Here is a 24,407-nt window from a genome sequence, read left to right as displayed (position 1 = left end):
AACTAATATCCTCTTGCTTTTTCTTCAAAGGCTTTTCATATAGCTTTGTAGGCTTAACAAGTCTACAAAGGGCTGACACGACAGTTTAGACAATTTAACGTGTTATATGTACTGCATTAATGTTAGTTTGTGTCTGTCTTTATTAATCTGTCTTATTGCAGAGGATGGGTCGTAGAGGTATGGCTGGGGCTGCAGGGCTGGTCTGACCCAGGGACTGAAGTTTCCTGCATGTCTCTAGATTTTCTAGTCTCTGGTCTCCATGTCAGATGACAGCAGCTTAACCTTTGTTGAGATTGTCTTGACATTCTGAGGGACCAGTGTTTGAATAAAGGCTGTAATTATTTTATTGTTGCTGTATTTATACTGATCTATGTGTGTAATCAAATCATCTTTATGTTATTAAGTTAAATATTTATCAGGATGATTGTCCTAGAATTTGGAAGTAGTATCTTGAAAAGTTAAGTACATGTATATTATTAAAATGTTGGATCTGTAAAATAAAGGTCAAGCTCTTTTTAGTTTTCTGAGAGTGTGCTATAGTAAAGTATAGTTGGTGATAAAAATTCACACACTCTAAATTTGTATATCTGCCTAATGTACTTTATCTGAAAAATATCAACAAGGTGGAATGGGAGGAAAATAGACATAGTCAAGAATGTTTAGTCAGGCGTAGAAATCCAAAAAAGAAGCTAAGACATAAGCCTGGGTTAGAGAAATCCAAAGATTTTACAATTTTCATGATTTACCATTGGAAAACTGGAGTCACTTAATTATTAAACGCTTCTTTTCAGTTTGATAAAATTGTTAAGTTTCAGTGATAGGTATGGAGAGATTCTTCTCTGCCTATACACTGATAGAATCAATACGTCAAGTTCTCACATTTGATAAAACTCAGACCTCGCGATATCTGTGTTAGACAACGGGGTATGTAAGTCAGTGCTGTTGAAGTCAACGCGGAATGTGAAAGTTGTGAAATACGAAAGCACTCCCATGGGGGTTTGCAGCCTTGTAGGAATCTTAAGGAAGTTACTCCAGTAACAACTTTTTAGAGTCTATAGTTGCTCTAAAATATATTATTATTGCAGCTATGATTACTGCAGTTCAGAGATTCTGCACTGGGAGGGTATCTGGGGATGTGTGTAGTATTTTCGATTGTCAAAATGATCAGAGAGAATGGCTGGCTTTGATTACACAAGGCAGCGAGCGCTAAGTGGCCTTAAGGGAAGGGACAGTCCTGCATGAGAGTTGTCCAGCTCAAAATGCAGTGGTTTTCTGTTGAGAGGGATGGCCAAAATCTCAGTCTTTTTTTGTAGCATCCCTTGTTTTTAATATAGTTTAATAAATCTAATTTAAAAATATAATTTGAGAAGTCAGTGTCAGATTTGCAGTGTTTTTGATATTGTAAAAATATTTCAGAGATATAACTTGACAATGTTGTGAGTAAAGAGGGACAGAGAAAAAAATAAGGGTCTGATTTTTAGCAATTAGGATTAGAAGTGATAGAGAGGAGGGTCCAAGCTTGTAGGTGCCTAGTGAACTCTTAAAAAAAGGGTGCTAAGATCCATCTGTTCTCTGGAAAGAAATGACGTGTGCATGAGTGAACAAAGGAGGAACAGACAGTGTAGAAAGTCACAGATTATTAGTCTTGTAACAATCTGAATTGTATTTGTAAGTTTTTTATTAAGAAGAAGTTGAGATTCCTTGAGATAAATGAAAGAATAAAATGTTTTAAGTACTTTGATATTTTATGCATCTGTAGTTGTGTGATTTGTTCCTGTGAGCTAACACCTAAAAAAGGGAGGAAAAGGAAGGGAAATGTGTTAAAGAGGGAAAAACAAGTGAAGAGCAGATGGAAAGAACGAGGCAGCATCTCAGAAAATGGCAGCTCCGTGCTTCATGTCCTTAGGATAAAAACCCTGGTGTCATCCATGACTTCCTCTCTTTATTTTTTTCATACATAGCATCGAATCTGGTAGCAAACCTGAGGGCTCTGTTTTAAAAATCGATCCAGAATCCGGTGTCTTCTCTCATCTCTTCTACTACCTGGGCCAAGCCATCATCATCTCTTGCCTCCAGGGGGATGTTAGCCTCCGAAGAGTCTGCTCAGCCCCACCTTTCTCCCTTACAGTCTCCTTTTCAGTCTAAGGCACACGAGGTCACTTCTGCCACCTTGAACCTCCCAAGTGGCTTTCCATCTCTGGATGGAAAAGCTAGAGCCACTGGGGTGAACAGTGCTTACTTTGCAAAGCCTGTGCCTAAATCTGCCTCCCCTGTTCCCGGGCCCCACCCCACACCCTGTGCCTTTCTGACATCTGCCTGCACTTTCCCTCATCTGCTGCGCACAGGTCTTGCTGCCTTACAGTGCTGCCCCCACCCCCCAGACTTTCCTGACTCTCAGCTCTTCTCCTTCCAGCTTTTAGCAGATGTCCCTTTCTCAGGAAGGCCTCCTCTGACCGTGCTGTCGTATTCACAGGCGTTTGGCATAGAGGCAGATTGTAATCCCCCTCTCCCTCTCCTCTGTTTTTCTCTAAAGCGCTTTCATTATCTGACATACTTACCCATTTTACGGACTTGTTTATCATGGTCTCCTCCCTTAGAGGGCAGGGATCGGTCTGCTCACTGCTCAGAAAAAGTGCTTGGCTTAGAGTAGGTGCTCGAGGGGAGGCAAGAATAAAAAGTTGGTGATTGTGCTGTACGCCAGAAATTGACACATGGTAACTGACTGTACTTCAGTTTAAAAAAAAAGCAGTAGCAGAAATCAAAATCATGATTCCCTGGATGAGTTATTTTAACCTCCTTGAATCTGTGCTGTTAGTTGAAAAACTAACTTTGTGAAAATTCGCCGAGCCGATTTATGTGAAGGAAGCTCAGTGCCTGCTAGTCTTAGAAGAGCTTCATAAGTGATACCAATGATTCTTATGAGAAGGAAAAGGCAAACCAAAAGAAATGGTAAAGCATCTTTCCAAAGATCTTTCTCATTAAAACATTTGCATTTTACTGCAGGTTTTTTGTTCTGTTACTCAAAGAGAACTCCTTGTGGCCAGCATTAGTACATCCACCTCTAAAAGCTTAGTGAGAGGGCAGTGAAACCCCAGCCATTTCCTTCACTCCCGGGGGCCTGAGGTGTCACACAGGGTCCTCCTGGTGGAGGCATGTGTGGTGGAGGAGGTCCGGCGTGCACACCTTAGGGTCCACTAACCTCACCACTGATGGACACCTAAATACACATTTTTAACCTTATAAACATTTCAAGTGTCATAGAAAATGATTGATTACATTCAATAAAGGATGTATACTAAGGAAGGACATGTTAAATACATGTGAGAAAGATGCTCAGTATTAAAATTTAAAGGATTGGACTTCATGGGTTAACCACCAGTTTCTGAAATCGTATTCACTGAGTATTATATGTATTACATTGGCGTGGCTAGCACCGAGCTCTCTAGCAAGTTGCACGGTATTGAATACATTCCCTGTGCTAGTTATGAGTCGAAACAAGTTCAGGTGACCAGAACCTCACTAAAACATGGTGCCTTTGTTTATTAAAGGTGATCAGGTGAGTGTGGTTAAAGAGCTCAAGGGAAAAAACTCAACACAAGCCTCATTAATGAAATGGAGTGAAATGTCAAAGCGCTGTTCTTTATGATAGTGGGCAGGCAGTATATTCTGGGATGGAGAATGTTCTTATACGTTCCTTGGTTTATTAGCCGTTAGAACATGAAGTTACAATGTGAGCAGAGTCTTGTGGGTCTAGGAAGGAAACATAAATAAAAGTTCATGAAGAAATAGAATTATGCTTAATGGTGTGTGAATGTATACATGCTGAAAACGCTAGGAATATTACAGTGGAAGTGCTACTCTCATGATTTTCTTGTATTATGAATGATGTCAAATGACTCCTAAGACGTTGCAGAAAAGACCATCTTCATATAGATTGTTGTTTAGAAACAAATATGTTGTTTGCATTTACAGGAAATGATTTTATCTTCTCATTACGATACTATGAATATACTGAGGAAAAATTGTAAAGGAATAATTGTAGTTCTTTCCAAACAGATTTTATTAAGATACTTGAATTTTACTGCAAAGTTTTTGTTCTGTTCCTCAAAGAACTCTCCATGGATGTTAGTAAATGCAAAATGTTAGTAAATCTGCCTTTCTAATTCAAGAACTTGAAAAAATAAAATAATGTAAAGGGGTCTGATTGTGTTTGTATTCAGCACAGTATTGATATACATAAAAGAACATTTACATTGTGTAAGTTACTCAGCACTGCTTTGTGTTTCTGACTATTAACAAAGCTAAGTTATTTCTTTGTAGGCATGATTCAATTCCAAAGCAAAAATTTGATGTCATCCTGATGAGTCTGCTTTCAATTGCAGAGTACAGTGAAGCCCCAGTAAAGAATAGTAAGAAGTCTATTTTATTGTAGATAATAAATCTGCAAAGTAAGTTCTCAGCATAGACTGAAGTTGATCTGGCACGGAGTTGCTTTATGAATAGCCCTTTGAGCAAACTCTACCGTTCTTTATGTGGTTTTAAATCACTGTAAATTTGTAGGCAGGTACATATCACAATTGTCTGTTTTTCTTTTTAGGGCTCATGTAATCAAAGAAGTTTCTTTGTTGTGTGTATCTTTTCAGAACACAACAGGAATTGAAAATGAATCAGGTGAGTTTAAAAATAAGAATTTATACAAATACAATACCTAGATGTTAGTCCAGTTCTTGATTTTTAAGATAGTAACACACACATTCATTCGTCCCAGATTTTCCTTCCTGTTTCTTAATACCATTCATTAGTTCATCACTTTCATAGTGTCCGTTTGTTCGTGGAATGGAGTGCGCACTGTTTTGGCATGAATTGGCATTTCTGTGGAACCCTGAATAGAGGACTCATTCTTAGGGACCTTAGTTCAGACTTCCTTTTTTTTTACCTTCCCTTGTTGCACTCTAGTGTTACTTTTGTTTGTTTGTTTGTTTTGAAGCTTGTTAAGCCTTCATTTTTAGTTCTTTTTATTTTGTAATAACTCGTTGGTTGCAAAGGGAAAAATCGGAACTTATTTTTGGAGACTGAAAATGATCAAATGGGAAACTTTAAGCATTCTGTCCTTGAAAAACTCGTTCTTAAAATAAAAACAAGAGGGCAGATACTGAAATGTAAGATGTGTTTCTTCTTACAGGAGGGTGTGGGGTTACCTGGAGATTAGACAATTCTGCTATGAATATTTCTGTGGCCTTAAGGGTGTAGAACCAGTTATGTAGATTTAATATATTCTGAAGTAGGATTCTTATTTTTTGGTCTTAATATCATTTCACTCACATTTATGGATATATAGAGAGATATCAAAAACCTCTTTTGAAATCTTTATAAAAACATTTTTTAAAAATATGAAGGACAAAACTTAAAAATGTGAAGTCTGTAATTTTTATTGCTTTGTATAAAACTGTCACACTTGAAAACATTTTGTACCCTCATCAACTGAAGCTTTGGACATCTTTTTATCATTTACAGGTGCCTCTAACTGGAAATCACAAGTCCCATTTCATTAGGTGACCAAGTTTAATAAACTCATTCCTGTGTTGCATTGAGAGATGTGAAATTTTTGGAATGGATTCTTTTGATTTCTTTTCATTACTTTCTTTATCAAAAATACGTTTATTTTAAGGCCGAGGACCATACATCATAAAAAATGAATCTGGCAAACATATGGGGCACATGGTTTCTATTATTTTAAAACTTGCAGATTTACTGACATGCTTTTGAAGGCAAATTATTTTTGAAATGCTAAGATGTGGGAGGGAAAAGAGAACAGTGGATTTTCACAGTCATTGTCCATCAAAGTTGTTTGCATAGATGTTGTAGATTTCATTTATTCTCCCATTTTAAGCTTGATTCTTAATGCTGGTCACCCCATGGAACTTGCTTTTCTGTTGCCTTGGAACTGTTGGAGGAGTCTTGATTCTGGATTAGAATAATGGGGAATGCTTCCAAAGTGAAATCTAAATATTGACTTTGCTTAGGTTGCATCATTCTTCAACAGTCATTTATTTCAGGTGGCTAATCGTATTAAGCTAGTAATATTTTATTTCAAATGTATTTAGATCTATTTGACACATCATACTGTCACTTTAATATTCCATATATATCAAAAGAACTTGTGTTTAAAGAAAGTCCACGTGCCATTCAAAAGAGTTGTAGCAATAACTGTTTATTTTTTGGCTCTTTTACAATTCGTTTTGACAAGTTTTAATATCAGGTCTGCAGAGGACTGCCTTTGATGCCAAATGCCGAGTATCGATGGAAAAGTGTCCTCTTACGTGTCTAATGATTAGCACATTTCTGATTTGGGTGTAATTTAAGTGTTCTGGTAGTAATGAAACTTTTATTTGGATTATAAAAATTGTCCACTCTTTATAAGTAGAATTTTCAGCCTCTTCAGTTACAGTTTTATTATTTGAGAAGTATTAGTCCCATGATACTGAGACCGGATTATTATGTCATGACATACCATCAGTGAGTGTTTTTCAACAATTGTCTCAGTGATTTTTTAGAACCAAGAGTTGTTTCGGGACATTTTATGTTTTTCTGTCTTGTATTTATTTTTATTTCCAGCCAGTGAAATTGTATAGTAAGTGCTTGAAAAGCTTCAAAACAACTATTCAAAAATTCAGATATTAGAAAAGCTTTAACTGGAATCAGACTGATTTTTAATTAAAAATCTTGATGATGAGTTTAGGGTTATATTTTTCTCTCGAGGGACTGCCAGCATTGTTTTGATGAATTTCAGCTGTCAGATCTGTTGTTTGTAATTAGTGTAGTCTAAGAAAATAGCACAGAGTCATTCATTCATACATACCCAACAGTTGAGTTTTAGGGACTGAAGGATCCTAGGAGTGAGTAATAGTGTATTGTTTACAAGTGAGTCCTTCAGAAACAACAGCAGAGTCCCAAGCCTCCTGGCATTTTAAGCACTGACTACTGAAGCAGCGTTTTCAGCTGCTCAGTCTTACCAGTGTGTTCCAAGTCCTTCCTGGTGTAGCTCGCCAGACTCTCCCTCTGTGCTCAGCTCTGGGCTCCACGAAGCTCCAGACCCACGTGCTCTTTGTCCTCCTTTCTCTTCCAGTCTCTTCTCAACACTTGCCCCTTACTGTCTCTTATCTTCCCAATGTGAAAGCCAGTGTTCGCAGCCACTGTACCTCCTCCCCTCACTCTGCATTTTCTTTTCTCTCCGTTTTCAAACCGCAGATACATCCTTTACTTGCTTCATTATTATTCCACACTCACCTCAATTAACTTTTGAGATGTTCCACTATTTTTCTTACCTTTTCCTAGATTTATCTAAGAGAATCCAGAGCTTGGCTGTCTCATTGGATAAAAATTTAGAATGCTTTGCTTTACAGAGCATCCAAGGTGAACGGAGTTCCGTAAGGCAGATATCCTCATAGGAGTTTAAGTAGATATGCTGAGGTTTGCTTGCTGCCTAGGCAGTTCTTAATCAACGTGCCGGGCACTGCAATGTGTATTATATACATGTTCTCATTAATTCAGTCTTTGCAACCCTTCTGTGAAGAGTTGGCTCTTCATGGCTGAAGACATGAAGGTCCAGAGGCCCACGATCACTTACGCCGTAAGTGATTGCGCTCTGATTCACACTCAGGCCGTCAGATTCCAAAGCCAGGCTCTTGTTCACCTTGCTGTATCAGTCAGGATAAGCTGTGTTTTGCTGCACACACAAAAAGGCACTCCAAAAGCTCAGGGTGTTACAGAGCAGCCATTATTTCTTGTTCCTGCTGCACATTCAGTACGGATCTGCTCTGGTAGTTGTTTAAGAACCAAGGATGGTGGAGACTTTGTCTCAATACACATTAATTCTATGTATATTTAATTGGCCAAAGTTAGTCCTGTGGCTGCATCTAACTTAAAACTCAGGTGAGGAGAGCAGTGCAAACCCATCCAGTGCTTGGGAGGAGAGGAGAACTGTCATATTTGGGTACAGCCTGCTTTTTTCCTGCTTTACTGAGATATAATTGACATAGGATAGTATGTAATTTTAAGCCCTAATGATTTAATACAGCTGTCTTGATTACTAATTTTTTGAGTCACACTTAGTTTTTTTTTAAAGAATCTCTGTAGAGCTCAAATTGCTATTAATATATGAAACTATGAAACTTTCTGTCAATACAGTAGTGTTATGATTGCAGTGTCTGCATACCGATCAGTCGTCTCTGATTTGCCAGTAACATGTAGCAAAGAAATTCTGCAAGTTAGCCTTTCAAACTAGCTTTAGAGTTTTATGTAATAAAATAACAGAAGACGCTTTTAATTACTGATCCTGCAAAACCAACCTGAGAATGGTGATCAGCCATTCAGAGGTGCATTGTTTTAGCTGTTCTGAGTGTTCTCTCATTCCCTCGTTCATCCTGCATAGACTGCATCCCTGCGTGTTGTGGATTCTGCCTGCAGTGAGCCAAACACGCAAGGGCTCTGCTTTGCAACTTACTTACTCATAGAGGGAGACAGTGAAAAAGCAGGTAATTCCAGACAGTGAAAAGTGCTGTGAAGACAGCGAACTAAGGTAATGTGCTGAAGATGGGGGGTGAAGGTGCGGGGACGTGCTCTGGATTCCAGGGCCAGAGAAGGCTGTTCTGAAGCAGTGATAATAATAGAACAGAGACTCAAGCAATAACCAAGAACCAGATATATGAAGATCCAGGGAAAGAGAATTCTAGGCAGAGTGAGCAGTGAGTGCTGAGGCTCCGAGGTGAGAATGAGCTGCAGGTCCAAGGAACAGAGAGCAGGCCAGAGGCTGGAGCCTGGCAAGCATCGGGGACTCCGGGACAAGATGGAGTTGGTGTGAGAGGCGGGGGCCAGGTTTCTAGGGCCTTAAGGACCATGAGGAGAAGCTTCTCTTTTTATACGAGTGCAGTGGAAAGCCACCGGATAGAGACATACTCTGGTTTCCATTTGTAGAGTAGCACCCCCACGGTGCTGCACAGGCTGTGTTTGTTAGGAGGCAAGGTGTAGTCATACGTTTGTTCACCATCGAGATTAACACCGTATCTGAGGACTGTTTCTTCAGTTGGGCGACTTAATGGACCTGCCAGGTTTTGAAGGAGGGGACTTTTTTAATGTGTCTCAGATCTGTTTGATTGCTATCCTTTTCCAAAGACAGTGTATAACGTTTTCTTGTCCTGTGTCCCCGTCTTATTGTTATTGTAGTCATACTCTCCGTTTTGCCCCACTGCTTGCCCCCAGAATGGTGACTAGGAAATTGTTTGAAAGTCTAAACAAAGAGGAGTTGTACATGGAATTTGAGTGTCTTAATACTCTTTGATTCTTGGGTGTCTTTTGCTGGTGACAACAGTTACTAGCGTTATTAGTAGTCTGTTGTAGCAGTTCTGTGTGGCATAGTGTGACTATACTCTGATGTGCTTAATATTAAGGGGTGTTGACTCTGATCTCTCCTGTCACCCACTGTTACTGCTCTCCAGTGTTGGGTTGATCAAGTCGATACTTAAGAAATGAGGTACTTCAATTAAATAGGCTAAAACAGATAAAGTAATTTATGGTCAGTCTCTGGGTGAAGTGTATAAAAGGAGTTACTGATACAAACTTAAATGAAATACCAGTAAAGCTTGCTTATTCTTATATTCTTAAAAATAAAGTCCTGAGTGCGCGTTGCCTCTGTGAGATGGCACTGGCAGCCTGTGCAACAGCAGCCGGTGCCAGTGCTCTGCTGTGTTGGAAGTCACCTTCCTAACCCTAGTGACTGTTCATCTGAGAGTGTGAGGAGAGCGGAGTGGGAGGAGGAGGGGGAGCAGCCTGGCTCCGAGGCCACCGTGCCTGGAGCAGAGCAGACCAGGTCAGAGAGGTGTCGAGTCAGACCTGTGGTCACTGTAGGGACTAGAGTAGACTTTGCTTGCGGAGGTGGGACACCTTTGGAGGTTTTTGAGCAGAAGAATGCTTAGCTTGGGTTGAAGAAATATCTTGATTTAAAAAAATTGTTTTTCTCCTATGGCATTGGTATTTTTGTTCTTTTTTCCCTTTGGGACACGAAAGTTTCATTTTAACAAGATATAAAGAGGAGAGTGTAGGATTCATTTACTTATTTTACTTGAAAAATCAACTTTGAGTTATTTGTAGTAAATATACTCATTTGAAGTGCTGAGTTTTGGCAGATAGCTGTACTCATGTACCTACCACTACTGTCGAGGTGCAGGGCACTTCCATCGGCCCAAAAAGTTCCTTCTTGCTGCTCTGTAGTTAGTCCTCCCCCTCCCCCACCCACTCCCACCGCAGGCAACCACCAAGCCGCTTTCTGTTCTTGTGGTTTGGGTTTTCCCATTCTAGGATTCCATGTATAGTATGTGCTCTTTTGTGTTTGTCTCCTTTTGGTCAGAAGAATGTTTTTGAGATCCTCCATTTGTTGTGCATATTAGTGCTTTATTCCTTTTACAGGAAATATTTTATCAGAGACCATCTGACTATCTAAATAAATCTGTTCGTAATCATATTTCTAAAGATTTGGTGAAGCTGTGGGACGGCTACTGTCTTTCATTTTAGGTGTTGTCCCTGCTTTTTTTCTAATCCTAAAAATATATGGTGTAGAAAAATCAAAATCACTTTTGCTGTTGTAGTATGATTAATATAGAATTGTATTCTTTATAGGTAATTATAAACACAAATTTTATATTAAAGACTTTTTTTAAAAAAGACTTCCAAGTTAGGTGATTCCAATTTGTTATTATAACTTAGACCTCAATTATTGAATGTACAGTTTAAAAAACTAACGCATCGAATAATGAAGGCACTTAAATCTCATTTTGAATCATGTATTCTACTAAGTAGATTAGCAGTTTTTATAAAACTGGGACATTGTCTTTCTGAATGAAAATATTAGATTATTTCTGAAATTTGAAAAAAGAAATTAGCGACTTGAATAGCCTTTCCTTACATAACTGTGGGAAGGAACTGTGGCAAGGAGGCTTACCTTTTTTTTTTTCTACATTTTTTTATTGAGTAATAGTTATTTTACAAGAAGGCTTACCTTTTTTGTTGTTCTGGTATTAATGCTTTGGTAGAGAAGTAGGTTATAGGGTGGTTTAGCTCTGCCTCACCTTTGCTGTCTGGTGACTGTCTTTGCACCTCCAGCCATGTGGTCTTCGGCACGTCACGGCACGTCACTCCCCTTCTCGGGATTTGCTTCCTTACCTGTTCAGTAGGGGTAGCAGTGTGCCCGCCCACTGCGCTTGCGGGCAAGAGTAAGTGAGCAGGAAACCTAAGGCAGTGAGGCTAGCACCTGGCATATAGGAAGCACTGTAAGTGCTGCTGTTATAGTTTTCAGCCGGTAACCAAGTCTGGATTCTGCCCTGTAAAATACCTTCTAATCACTGTCGCTGCTTGAGTGCAGACCCAGACATCCCTTGTTTGGACCAAACCTCCTAAGTGATGGAGCAACGGCCTTTCTCTCCTCGTGGAGCCATTCTCCATGTGCCTTGAGCTCTCTGTGTGTACAGTGTGAAACTGACTGTCCAGGAAATCAGAAAAGTGGACTGTCGTGTGTTGTTTGGAATGTCTTCATGGAGGACGTTAAAGTCACTGGGATGTGAACTGGACTTGGAGGGATGTAGAGGGTATTGAGGGTCAGAAGGACCCGTGGCTGGGGTCCTTGAAGGCTGGAAACCTGGACTGTGAGAGACCCAGAGGAGTAAGGTCCCCGGCCAGTGAGGGCAGGAGGAGCCAGAGGGTAGTGCCTGTAGGGCCGGGGTGGGGGAGCTTTTAAAAGTAAAATGGGGATTTTTCTTCCAATAGCATTTTTTTTTTTTAAATAAAGCTGTGGGTAGACCAAGCAAAATACCTGACTTGAGAGGCCGTATGCAGCTCCAGTTCCCTGGGTTGGATGAAGGTAGTTGAAGAAGCCGCAGTGTAGTCTCACCACTAGCAGACTCACAGGGAGGCGGCAGCAGGTTCCTTTTCCCGCTCACCCCCGCACCACGCGCACCCTGTGCCTGCATCTTCCGGCCAAGGGGAACGGGTGTGTCAGGGTGAGAAAGCTCTCACCTCGTTTTCTTTGCTTCCCTTGAACCCTGAAAGTTTCTAAAACCAGTAGAGGAGCTACAAGATTTTGTGCAGAACGTTCTTAAAGAGTTTTGAACCAGATGCTTTACAGGAGGCAGAGTGTTTGGAGAAGTTGAATGTGGAATAGCCTGGAAGCCAAAAACTTCATCACATCTTGTCACTCCCCTGCCCCGGACCCTGGAGTGGTGTCCCCCTGCTCTCCAGAGGCCATCTGGTCTCTGTGCCTTGGCCGTCCAGGTTTGGCAGGTGCTGGTGGTGGCCGCCTCCGCGACCTCCCTGGCTCCCTCTGGCCTGGCCGCACTCTCCTCTTGTTCTCTGCTCTCTGGTCTCATCCACTCCCCCTGGACTCCAGGACCAGGTGAGTCCGTATCCTCTTACAGCCAGCTCTGTGCGCCCGGACCTCTTGGCACTGGACTGCCAGATGCTTGTCTGCTTGTTTGTTCCCAGTGACCACTGCTCCGAGGTAGGCGTCCTGTGCCAGGCTCTGGGTGCGGTGGCCAGTGAAATGGAACTGTCCCGGGTGTCTGAGACCTCACCTTGCCTCTAGTGGAGAGGCCGTTAACCAGGCCAACTTGGAAGTGCTTTGGAGAGCAGGTGCAGGGAGAGCGGAGAGTGCAGGAAGCAGGCTGAGGGGGACCGTGCTGGAGGGCCGTGGGGACAGGCTTCTGCTGGGTGGGGCAGCGGCCTAGAGTGCGAACCAGACTGGCTCCCTTAGACGATCCTCAGGCCTTGATACGGTCCCAGCCCCACCATCTGGGCCTAAAAGCAGAGGGTAGGAACTCTCTTTGCTCTTCTTGTCCATCCGCGCAGGAGCCCAAACAGGCGTCAGTAAGTTGTTGCCTTTAATATTAATAGTATATTTTCCTTGTTCTCCTCTAGTGATTGGCAGTGAAACCCTTACAACAAGGCAACCAACCCTCATGCCTGTAGGGAGAGCAGCCTCTCCAGCTGTACTCAAGGAGCTGGGGCGGGGGGCAGGGGTGGCACAGATGCGAGAGTCCACATTCGGCTTCCCCCAGTGGTAGGTAATGTCTTACTTAACTCTAGCGTGGTATTAGCACCAGGGATCAGCTTGGTACAGCGATGTTAGTTAGACTGTAGGCCTTATTCATAAGTCAGAAAATTTAAAACATAAGATTCAACAATCACACACTGCATTAGCCCGTGGAATGATGACACCGTCACACGTCACAGCCTCCAGATTAAGGTGATACAAAGAGAGCTTGAAATAGTGTCTGACTTTCCTGAACTCTCCATCAGTGTTAGCTACGATTATGGTGTGGAAGTGCTCATCAGCATAGAGCACAGCCCAGAGGAAGAGTTGAGTGTCCTGTTCCCGAAGCTCCTGCCATCCAGCATGGAAGGTCATCCTGGGCCAAAGGAAGAGTGTCAGAGGAAAGCACAGAAGGACCTTTAAGAGGCTCTGCAGCCAGGTCGAAACCAGAAACTCAAAATACCACTAAGGCTTCTTGTGTCAGGAAGCAGAGTCAGCCGTTCCTTTAGCCGGTGAGCCTGTTGAGGAGGGGGCCTGCATCAGCTTTGTTAACCATGTGTCTTCACCACCAGCCCAGCGCCAGCCCAGAGCACACCGGCACGCAGGAAGTGTTTGTGAGTGACTGAGCGATGGACTGAGTGCAGGTGGGATGCTTTGGCCAGTGACTGGGGGAGAGAGGGAAATTGACTCTCTTTAAATTTGAGGTGGGAATTAACGAGACCAATTAACAGTTAATAACTAACTTATTAACTTAAACTTACTGCATTAAATTTCCAGGTCAGTTGATTGATAGGTTTGGAGACTGTACTTCGCCAAGCAGGGAATTAAAGCGTTCTTATGTTTTCTGTTGCATCACAGGAAAGTCCTCCTAACCTCCTCCAAGCTTATCTTACCTCCTGGAAAGAGGAGCAGCCCAGGCCCCGTGCAGCCTGGCCTCCGGTTGGTTCCTGTCTTCCCCTTTCATTCTGTGTCTACCTAACCCTGCCTCCCTCCATCCCTCCCTCCCCAACCCAGCTCCTGCTACTTTTCTGCCCCCTGCTCTGCTCTGGACACAGTGGTCTCTGCCTGTCTGTTCTCTGAACACACCAAACTTACTCCTAACTCATCAAGGTCCTTTCCTGGCATAGTTTCCCCACATATCATCACACGATTCCCTTCCTGTTTCTAGAGAGGTCTTCCTTAAGCACTCTGTCTAAAATAGCACCCTCCTCCTTCTCCCGTCACTGTGTCCCCTTCTTGGACTTGATTTTCCCTCAGAGCATCAGTAACTACCAAGCACTGTATGCCTTTGTTTGATTTTGTCTGTCTTCCTCACTGGAATGACACATTGTTAAGGCAAAAGTGATGCTTAAAACATTGCCTGGCCCATAGAAGGGACTCAGAGATATTTTAATGAAAGGATTCTTATATTGACCCAGAAATACCTACTTCAGATTGAGGAAATCCAGGCCCACAAAGAGGAAATGCTTTCTAATAGGTGACCCTGCTATTTTATTTGTTTCTAGCCCTCTTTTTTTCTAAAATAGGTTTAAGTTAGCTTACAAGAATCATATATTTATTCAAGTATTTAAGTGGCAACAAACATTTCATGTCTGCTGCCGAGCACTGTGAATGCAACATCGAGTAAGATGGACACTGTCTTCACTGCAGTCTGGCAGGGGTGGTACATCAAACACATAATTATACAAGTAATTATTTTAAAAGGTGATAAGAGCTCTGAAGGAAAAATAAGGGAGGGAAGAGGGTAGTTCTGTTTAGGCAAGCCATCCCACCACCACCTTCTCCTTCTCAAATCACTGATTTTCTGAAAACGTTCCACACCGTTTCCAGCCGTAGCCACTGCAATGGGGATTCCGACAGCCGGAGACAGGGAGGAAGGCCCTGGGGCTGGCCAGTGTCTGGATGGCGGTCCTCCTGATTAAGCTGAGGCCTGTTGTAGTGTGAAGGATACTAAAATAAACAGGAAAAAAGCTTTCCTCTACTAGGTAAAGGGGCCGAAATGAAAATAATGGGTTTGCTGAAAGTAACTAAATACGTGCATGGGTATTTTCCTTCTTTCCTCTTGTGCCAGCCCTGCTGAGGTCCCTTACAGTCACAGGCATCTCAGAAATTTTAACATACATGGTCTCCAACTTACACTCGTTGCAGATTTCCTGTGGGAATGACCATTCCTGCCTTAGGTGCTGTCTCCTGTTGACATTTCTATGGAAGTTTGGAGGTTTTAGGGCAGAGGTTCTTACATTATGTTCCAGCAGAATCTTTTCTTTTTCCCCCTCCCAGCTTTCTTGAGGTATAGTTGGCAAATAAAATGATAAGATATTTAAAGTGTATGTACGTTGTGATGGTTTGATACACCTATACGTTGTGGAAGGATTTCTGCCATCTAGTTAATGAACACATCCATCACCTTGCATGTTTATCTTTTTCTTTCTTTCTTTCTTTCTTTTTTTGGTGGGAATACTTAAGTTTTGCTCTCTTAGCAAATTGCAATTCTATAATCCAGTGCTGTCAACCATAGTCACCATGGTTTACGTGAGAGCCTCAGACCCGATCGAGCAGAATCTTAACTGGAGACGCCGCAGTGGTATGGGCTTGGACTCTGGGGATTGACAGACAAAGGCTCAAATCCTGTCCCTGAGTAACTTGGACAACTTCCCCAAGCCTCGGTTTCCTCCTTTATATGGGGGGTGGGGGTGGGAGATGGGAGGAGGCAGCAACAGCTGCTGCCTCTTGGGCTCTTTGGAGTAAACTCATTCACAAACACAAGACATCCTTTTAAGTCTTCGTGTGCGTCCCACCTGGGAAGGGAGGAAAACTCCCGTTTCCGGCGCTGAAGGCCGTGTGCTGATAGGACTCGTCATTCCGGTGCTGAAGGCCGTGTGCTGACAGGACCCGTCACTGCGGCCAGGGCTTGTTGACACTGCTTAGGTTATCCATCTGAAAATAATGACTGTATAGCCTAGGGTACCGGCTGCCAGTTTAACATCTTTTCCCCCTTTGGAAAAATTTATTCACTTTCAAAATTCCAGTTTATAGATTAAAAATTTCTAAGCGGGGGCATTGTATTTAGAAGTGAGAAATTTGTGTGCTCAATTTATTCACCCTTTAGCTAATGAAAAATACCATACGACCATGTTCTGGGCAGTTTTGCTATTCCCATATGTTGGAAAGCATCTAAAGTGTGCTTGGTGATACTGTCAGGACCGAGGTGTGAATCGAGCTGGATTGAAGCATTTGTGCTTCTGAAGTGTGTGTGCGCTGTGGGCTTTGCCCGTCCAGGGAATGAACGCCAGTCCCTTGATGCCCACTTCTGTGCATTCCAACTCAAACTAGCAGAGAGTTGACCTTCATAGTGACTTGTTTGTTGCCGTGGGGTTTATTTCTCTCGAAGCAGCCTATTGATATTTTTTAAAAAACGAAACGCTGAGAGTATGAAAATTTAGATGATATTTTCTTGGCATAAAACAGTCTTAAAAACTACAAGAACTTCATTGTTGTGGGAAAATTAATCTTTTTAGCTTGGAGTTTTGCTTTTTGCCCATGTTGGTTTCTTTGAAAGTCCTTGAGAAATGTTTCCCTTTGCAGTGAAATAAAAAACATTCAGACTACAAAACCCATCATTCTTGGTGGTGTCATGATCTGCACATCAGTTCTTTAGAGTATATGTGGAGCCAGTTAATAGCCACTTGGTTTTCCTTTGATTTGAAAGTTATTTTTAAAATGACAGTCATGTTTTAAGGGTTGGCTCCATTCCCTTTCATACATAGCTAATAGTCTTATTTCTTAAGATTACAGTGAATATATGGCATATACTTTGGTTAGTAATTGTGTAAAATTCTCTATTTTTTAGAAACTTTGTGGTATTGTGGGGACTTAATTACTTGGTATGTGGTGTAAATTACTGTTTCCTGGAAAGGTCGCACTTCCATGGAGGGCCCAGAATAAGTTGTAGTGTTCTCACTTGGATGCTCAAGTCCCTGTCAAGAGGGTGTTGTAGCTGGAGAGATGAGGCCTGTTTGGGATGGGGTCTGGTTGACTGGCACGGCCTTTACAGCATGTGCTGAAAGTGTTCATTTTAGTGGGGAGTGTTTTTTTTTTTTTTTTTTTTGAGTGTTCTAAAATGCTGATAGTAGCCTTTGACTTAAAAGTAAGCTTAAGCTATATTTTGTTGCCAGATTTTGTGGGAGTTTAAAACAATATGGTGCCCGAGATTTACATATTTTTAAAATGGCCACAGGTGGCGGGAACAAAATAGATTAACACAGACACGCTGGAAGGTTACAGCGGTTTCCTTTGGAGACTCAAAAACAAGCCTCAGAGCAACTCCTGAATTGCTTGACATCATCGTCTGAGTCTGACTTGCCAGCTTCGGGTTTCAGTTACAGTTTTGCATATTTGCTTATTGGACCAGAAAAAAGTTAAAACGTGAGCTGGGTTTTCTTCCCTTTGCTGTTATCCTTCTGTTTCTTAACTTGCAGAGCACAGCTGAGCCTGTGGCGGCCGCTGAGAGCCTGGCGGAGGTACCCGAACATGTGCTTCGAGGCCTTCCGGAGGAAGTGAGGCTTTTCCCATCTGCTGTTGACAAGACTCGCATTGGTGAGTACTGGGTCACAGGAGGGGACGGGAAGGGAGAGCAGGCTGCAGAGAGGCTTCCTTTGGGATTTCAGGTAAGGAGTTCACTGTAAAGGCAACAGACTTTGAAGGTTATGTTTTCCAGTTAAGAATCTGGGGTGGACATAGATTATAAAATTAAACCAGAAACACCTCCAGTCCCATCCAGCATCCTCCATGACTCAGCCTGAGCAGCCCCTTCCTCCGTGTCTCCCCAGCTCTTCCTCCTGCAGAATGTATCACTCCCTCCTCTCTGATTCACCCTGGTTTGAGTGTGATTATATTTATTTCATTATTTTGTATTTGTTTTCACATCTGTCCCTGTCACTGTGAGTTTCTTCATTTCTTATTTATCTGTATGTCTCTAGTACCTGATGCTTCATGGACCTCAGTAGATTCTTGAATGAATTATGACCTGAGTGTATTTGAATGCTTCTAGTTGAAATTTCTTGTTGAATGCAGCCAAGCTTTTTTGTAATTGATCTTGCTTTTGTGTCCTAATCTTTAGAAAGAAGGCTAAGGAAGTAAATTATAAAATTTAATCAGAGTACAGTCTTGAAATATATCATGTTTACATCCTGTTTCCTTTTTTAAAGATGTATTTCTCATATTCTGGTTTATGTATATATGTGTGTGAATAAATCTTTAATAAATACTTTTTCTAATTCTCATTGAAAATTATTCAGTGAGTAATTTGACCATTTATATTATATCATTCATAAAAGTGGTTGATTTATTTATCTCCACTAGTTGATTATTAGCTGTGATATCAAGTGGGATTCATGACAGACTACAGTAAGTGGAATTCATGCATCAGAGCTGGGCAGGACTGGCCAAGACCACAGCCTCCTTCTGTACAGAAGGAAACTGAGGCCAGAACGTGGGGGGAACCTGTTGAAAGTGATGCTGTCAGTGGGAGTCACCTTGGCGCTGGTTCCCTGACTCCAGGGCATCTCCTGCTGCTTTACCCACTGCTTCTTCACCTTGTTTGTTTTCCTTGCGGTCAGCGTAGAGAAAGTAGAAATACCCCTGAGAGTGCCAGAGCGCAGCATAACTCTCGGTTGTCTGAAACTCTGAAAAGTGGAAATGTGGAGAGGAGAGGGTTTTCCACTTTAAGTAAATGAATTTCAAAAATATTTATTCATAAAACTGTATTTCTAACCCTTTTTAAAAGCAACTTATGTTCATTTGGGACAATTTGAAATCTGTAGAAAAGTAGCAAGAGGAGTTTAAAAATTATTTGTAGTTTTATTAGATTCTAATATCTTTTTCTTTTGATTGTGATTGTGCTGTCTGGGTAATTTTAATTAAAAATTAATAACAAACAAATATGAAATATTCTTTCATATTTATAAAATGATATAGGTTCTTTACAGGCTTTTAGGAAAATACAGCAGAATATAAATAAGAAAAATAAAAATCCCATTGAATGCTTGATTTAATTTGACTGCAATTGATTTAACATTACCTTGCTTTTAGGCTCTCTAGTCTTTTAAATATTTTGTGGAACTGATTTGATTTTAATGCTTTAATCTTTAAATAACCATGTACATTATAACAATATTGATTTTATTTTCTAGGTGTCTGGGCCACTAAACCAATTTTAAAAGGCAAAAAGTTTGGGCCATTTGTTGGTGATAAGAAAAAGAGATCTCAGGTTAAGAATAATGTATACATGTGGGAGGTAAGGAATAATTCTGGTCCTTTGTTTATCAGATTCTATACGTTTGTAAAGAAATCATTCTATGCTTTCAGAATTTGACATGTTGAAATTGAAATAATCATCTTAATGTATTCTTTAAAAATCAAGATTATTTTTATTAAAGAGAAAAATGTGTTTCCTTGGATACAGACTGCTGTTTACATGTGTATTTTGGAAGTGCTTGGCTGTCCTTAACAGTAAATGTCACGTCGACTTTTTACTTGCTTTGTTCAGGGTGCTCTGTTTTGCAGCCAAGACTTAGGTCTGCCACTTACTAGCTTGCAGACAGACACCGTAAAGGACACTCCAAGGTGGCGCAAATACCACACTGTAGGGTCTTCTCTGTATTTTACAAAGTAATCTATGTGTTGCTGGAACATTCAGAGTTGGATATATTTAGCACATGGTATATTTATATAGTGCTTTGAACTTTTAGGAAGGCTTTCGTTCTGTTCTTTTCACATTCTCATAACGATCCTGGAAGACGGGGAGCGTTCACACACTCCTGAGGGAAAGCCATCCAGGACAGAGGGAGACCGCTCCTCCCTGTGGGGTCCACGTGTTGAGTGTTGTCAGTGCAGAACCAGAACCCACGTCCCCTGTGTGACAGTGAGGTCGTTAAAACTGTTTCATTGGATTACCTGGGTTCAAATCCTGCCTTTGTGACTCTGGGCAGGGTACATAACCTCTGGGCCTTAAAAATGGAGAGAATGAAAAAAAAATAGTCTCATTAAGAAAGCTATGAAGATAAAATACCTTGTTATGATCTCCTGACGTGCTGCACGTGAACTCGGCGTCTCCACTAAAGTTAGTCCTCATCACGTGATCTGGGGAGCTCCTCCCTGCCCTGTAGAAGGAACTCAGTGGTGTGACTCCTTTTTGAAACAAGTGAAGGTTTTCGATGGTGAGGAAAAGCATTCCTATCAGGATGTCTTAAATTCCGTCTTAATTTACATCTGTTTCACGTGTAAACATATAAAAGCCTGAAAATAAAATGCGCCTGGGAAATGTATGGACACTGCATCAGGAAGTTCCCTGGCGTTTGTATATTTGAGGTGTGCTACGAGCAGTGTTTCTTACCTTGAAAATTCTGACGACTTCTCTCATTTTGAGAGTTTCTTTGAATCCCTTATAATAAATCTAGTGACAGTTAACCCAAGGAGACTTGGGAAATGAGGATTTACCACGGGAGTAATTATTCTATGCTTTTTAACAACTTTTGAGTTGAAAGAGGGCTGTTTGTGTAGAAAAACTGCCCAGCCCCCCCCAAATTCCTCAAGATGATGCCTGAACAATTAAAAATGTCTTGACCACAAAATTATATTCCAAAATAGACTGCGTTTTTAATTTTAGAAGTTTCCCAAGGGAAACCAACAAATTTGGTCTACAGGTTAGCATTCATCCTAGTGAGGATAATATCAGGGGATCAGAAAATTCTTACTCTAATTCTGTGTATATTAATGCTGGGACTGAACGAATGTCATTAATATTAAACCTAAGTTTATGGTTCTTGTTTTACTCAACATAACAATTTGATATCGTTGGGTATATTGTATAAATTATTAAGGATGCCTTTTGTAAATTAAGCTTCATTTGTACTGAAATTCATGCATAGTATGAATCCATGGGAGTTTGATGCAAATGGTAACTTGGAGCCATGACGTATTAGAGATTCCATTTTTACTATATACTTGTTAACATCCCATTGCTAATTTAAGAAACTTCTACTTATATACTGTCACAGTTTGTGAATCCTTATGACGTTGCCAGCTCTTTTAGTTAGGTTTAAAGATTTAGTTCTTGTTAAGGCTGGCTTTTCCTTCCTGCAACTAGAAAAAAAGTCTGGATGTCATTCAGATAGTTTGGACTACGAGGTATGTATTCCATACAGAAAACTTTAAACCTTTTGCTCTGTTAAAATAAAAGTAGATACATACATATGACATACACATGTAGAAGTATGTATTTGGCAAAGCATAGGAAGCATAAATTATAATGTTCATATTTCTTCTAAAGAAGATAATAAAAATCCAGGTAAAATTTAGTGTTTCCTCATTATCTGATTCCAATCTTGGTCCTGTCCTGGCATCAGAATGCTTCTTATTAATGTAACAGAAACTGCTTATCATTCAAATCTCCTCTTGGCATTTGTTCTTTCATTAAAGCCCCTTAAGGCCAGTTTATCTTCTAGCAGCCTGGTCTTTTGCCTCAACTAAAACTCCATTTTAAAGCTAATCTAAGACAAAGTGGTAGCTTGCTTTTCTTGAGCCCTTGAGTATCTAACGCAGTTTTAAGTCCTCTAAGCTGTCACAGAGGACATTCTAATAAATCAGAAATAACAAAGAGAAACAGTGGGGTATCCTCAGGGTGGAGGCACAAAACAGATTCTGGAAAGAGGAGAGCACTCTTTGATCAGTTCCTGGTGGGGACTGCTGGCCACCTTAATGCTGGACTTCATGTAATACTTCCCTTGTCACCCCCCCCCCCCCGACACACACACTGAGCAATGGGCAGAATTCTGATACCACTTCTGATAAAACACTTTTACATTCACATCTGTGGGGCTTACATTGTTTCTGATGAACAAAACTTTTGAATTGTTTGCCTGTGAATTATTTTAATAAGACTTTTTTTTCATTCTTTATTTTTTAAGAGCAGTTTCAGGTTCACAGCAAAACTGAGCAGAAAGTACAGAGTTCTTATCTCCCCCTCACCTCCGCCCAGCCCTACACACACAGCTTCCCCCACTACCCACATCCCCACCGAAGTGGGACATCTGTTAAAACTGATGACCCTGCATTGACACCCAGGGTCCATGGTTTACATTAAGGTTTGCTCTCAGTGCTGTACCTTCTAATACGTCTTCTTTAGATTGTAAAAGTAATACATGCTCATTGCAAAATAGCATAAACACAGAAAACTATAAGCAAGAAGGTGAAAATCACCCATGAACATCTTGGTGAGCATTCTTTTAACTTTCTGCTTCTCACACACACACATCATCACCACATATAGATATTCACACAGTTGAGATCAAACAGTGTATGTATGCAGTTCTGTAACGTGCTTTTTTCTTTCAGTGTGTTGTAGACAGGTCCATGTCAAATACTTGTCTACATCATCGTTCTTACAGCTACCTGGAATTCCACTGTATCCTTCCAGTGTTCAACCAGTGGGCATTTAAGTAGCTTTAATTTTTTTCATGGTATTAACAGTTCTTCAAAGTATGAAACTTGCTGTATATACATATTGGCTGACTTGTCTGGTTATCTTCGCAAGATAAATTCCTAGAAGCATAACTGTTAAGTCAAAATTTATGTACATTTTACCTTTTGGTAAATTTTTTTTAACAGATCTCCAAAACGATTGTACTAATTTACATAACCGCCAAGAGTAAATATTTCTTCCTAGCTTTTTAAAACCCAGTATTGTTAATGTTTTTAATAGTTTTTTCTCCCATTCTTATAGATGAAAACTGATAGTTCACTGCTTCTGTTTGCATGTTATTCATTCAGGAACAAATTTTGAGTCAGGAGGGTGGAGGGAAGAGGTAGGACTTCATTTCCATCAAAATTGATAGATTGTTTTTACGTAATGAGAAGACTTAAGTGTAATTTTTTTCAAAGTGAAAATGAACTTTTTATCATTTAATTATGTTATGATCAGATATTAACAGGTACATTTCTATCTGCCATCTCAATTCTTCTAACTTCAAATTATTTCTAAGTTAAAAATGGAGGCAAGAAGATAAAGAGAGCAGAGAAGTCAACCAGCTGATTCTAGTACGTTTTTTCAGAGAGTAACTTAAAGGCCTGACTGCCACTTTCCAACTTCTGAACCATGCATCATAGTCCACAGACTAGGGGGAAGAATCCAGCCCGCCACTTGTTTTTTTTACAGTCCTGGAGCTAAGAATGGTTTTTACATTTTTAAGTGGTTAAAACAAAAATCACCTGTTTTGTAACACATGAAAATTATAGGAAATTCAAACTTCAGTTCATTAATAAAGTTTTATTGGAACACAGCAACACTAATTTGTTTACATATTATCTGTGGCCGCTTTTGCCCTACAGCGGTTGAGTAGTTGTGACAGAGATCATCTGGCATGCAAAACTGAAAATATTGCCAGGACCTTCGCAGAAAAAGTTTGCTTAGCCCCGGTCCCAGCGTGTAACGAAGAGGAGCAGTGAGGGCGGGTGTGGTGATGTCTGGTATCTCAGTGTCAGCGCCTGGAAGTGGGCTAGCCGTGGAGCTGGTTGTCTTAAGAGACTGCCCGGCCAGTCCTAGGCTTCTCTCAGGAACTTGCGGGCAGATGAGGACCTTGAAGGACAGATAGCTAAACATAAGAGATCTTCCTGAGTAAGTCAGCTTGTACTCAAATTGGCAGCTTGTTATGGTGCAAAAAAAAAAATTACCTTTGAGAGTTTATTTATTTACTCACTTAACCTCTGTCTGTTAAGCTCTTACCATGTGCTGGGCACTGTCTCAGTTCTGAAGCACTGAGCTGGCATATAATGTGTGGTATCATATAGGCTACTGGAGGACCCATGGAGATTTTTGTTTGTGGAGTAAAAAGGATAATAGAAATGCCATAAATCTTTCCACTGATGAGAAATCTGAGTGCAGGTGGCTTGCATGATGTCCGAAAGCTGTCAGTCAGTGTTGGAGTTAGGGCTAGAGCCCAGGTTTCCTGGTTGCATATTCAGTGCTCTTCCCATTAGCAGGGCTCAGAGATTCTTACTCTTTTTTGGGTTGTAGGCCCTTTTGAAAATCTCCCCAGAAAATAAACAAATGTAAATATATGCGCAGAATTTGGCATATGATTTCTAGGGTTGTATGAAATTTTTAAACATCCATGGTCCAGAGTTAAAATTTCTAATTTAAGATGAGTTATCTCATTTATCCAGTGGAGGTTGATTAGGGCCGTACTTTGAACCCGTTGGCATTTATTGAGCATCTGTTACTGGGCAGTTTTCCAGAAACACTTGTGTAGTTGTTGGTCTGAAACTTACTCAGAAT

The 24,407-nt window shown here is 40.9% G+C and overlaps 1 protein-coding gene across 5 annotated transcripts in view; it reads left to right on the top strand.

Annotated features, from left to right (window-relative positions):
• PRDM2 (PR/SET domain 2) overlaps positions 1–24,407 on the top strand; it is a 109,228-nt gene that overhangs the window by 9,813 nt on the left and 75,008 nt on the right. For 4 of the 5 annotated variants that reach the window (XM_031464107.2, XM_031464103.2, XM_031464101.2 and 1 more), the window contains exons 2-4: positions 4,598–4,671; positions 17,554–17,671; positions 19,267–19,370. In XM_031464107.2, the coding sequence (XP_031319967.1) occupies positions 4,663–4,671; positions 17,554–17,671; positions 19,267–19,370 (231 nt within the window). In that variant the 5' untranslated portion in view covers positions 4,598–4,662. The remainder of the gene's footprint in view (positions 1–4,597; positions 4,672–17,553; positions 17,672–19,266; positions 19,371–24,407) is intronic. The other variant, XM_031464104.2, reaches the window with a different exon arrangement.

The sequence above is a fragment of the Camelus dromedarius genome, chromosome 14, assembly GCF_036321535.1.
Source record: "Camelus dromedarius isolate mCamDro1 chromosome 14, mCamDro1.pat, whole genome shotgun sequence".
In the NCBI taxonomy this organism is placed as follows: Eukaryota; Metazoa; Chordata; class Mammalia; order Artiodactyla; family Camelidae; genus Camelus; species Camelus dromedarius.
The sequence above is the reverse complement of the archived record's forward strand: the minus strand, read 5'-3'. Positions and strand labels throughout refer to the sequence as shown.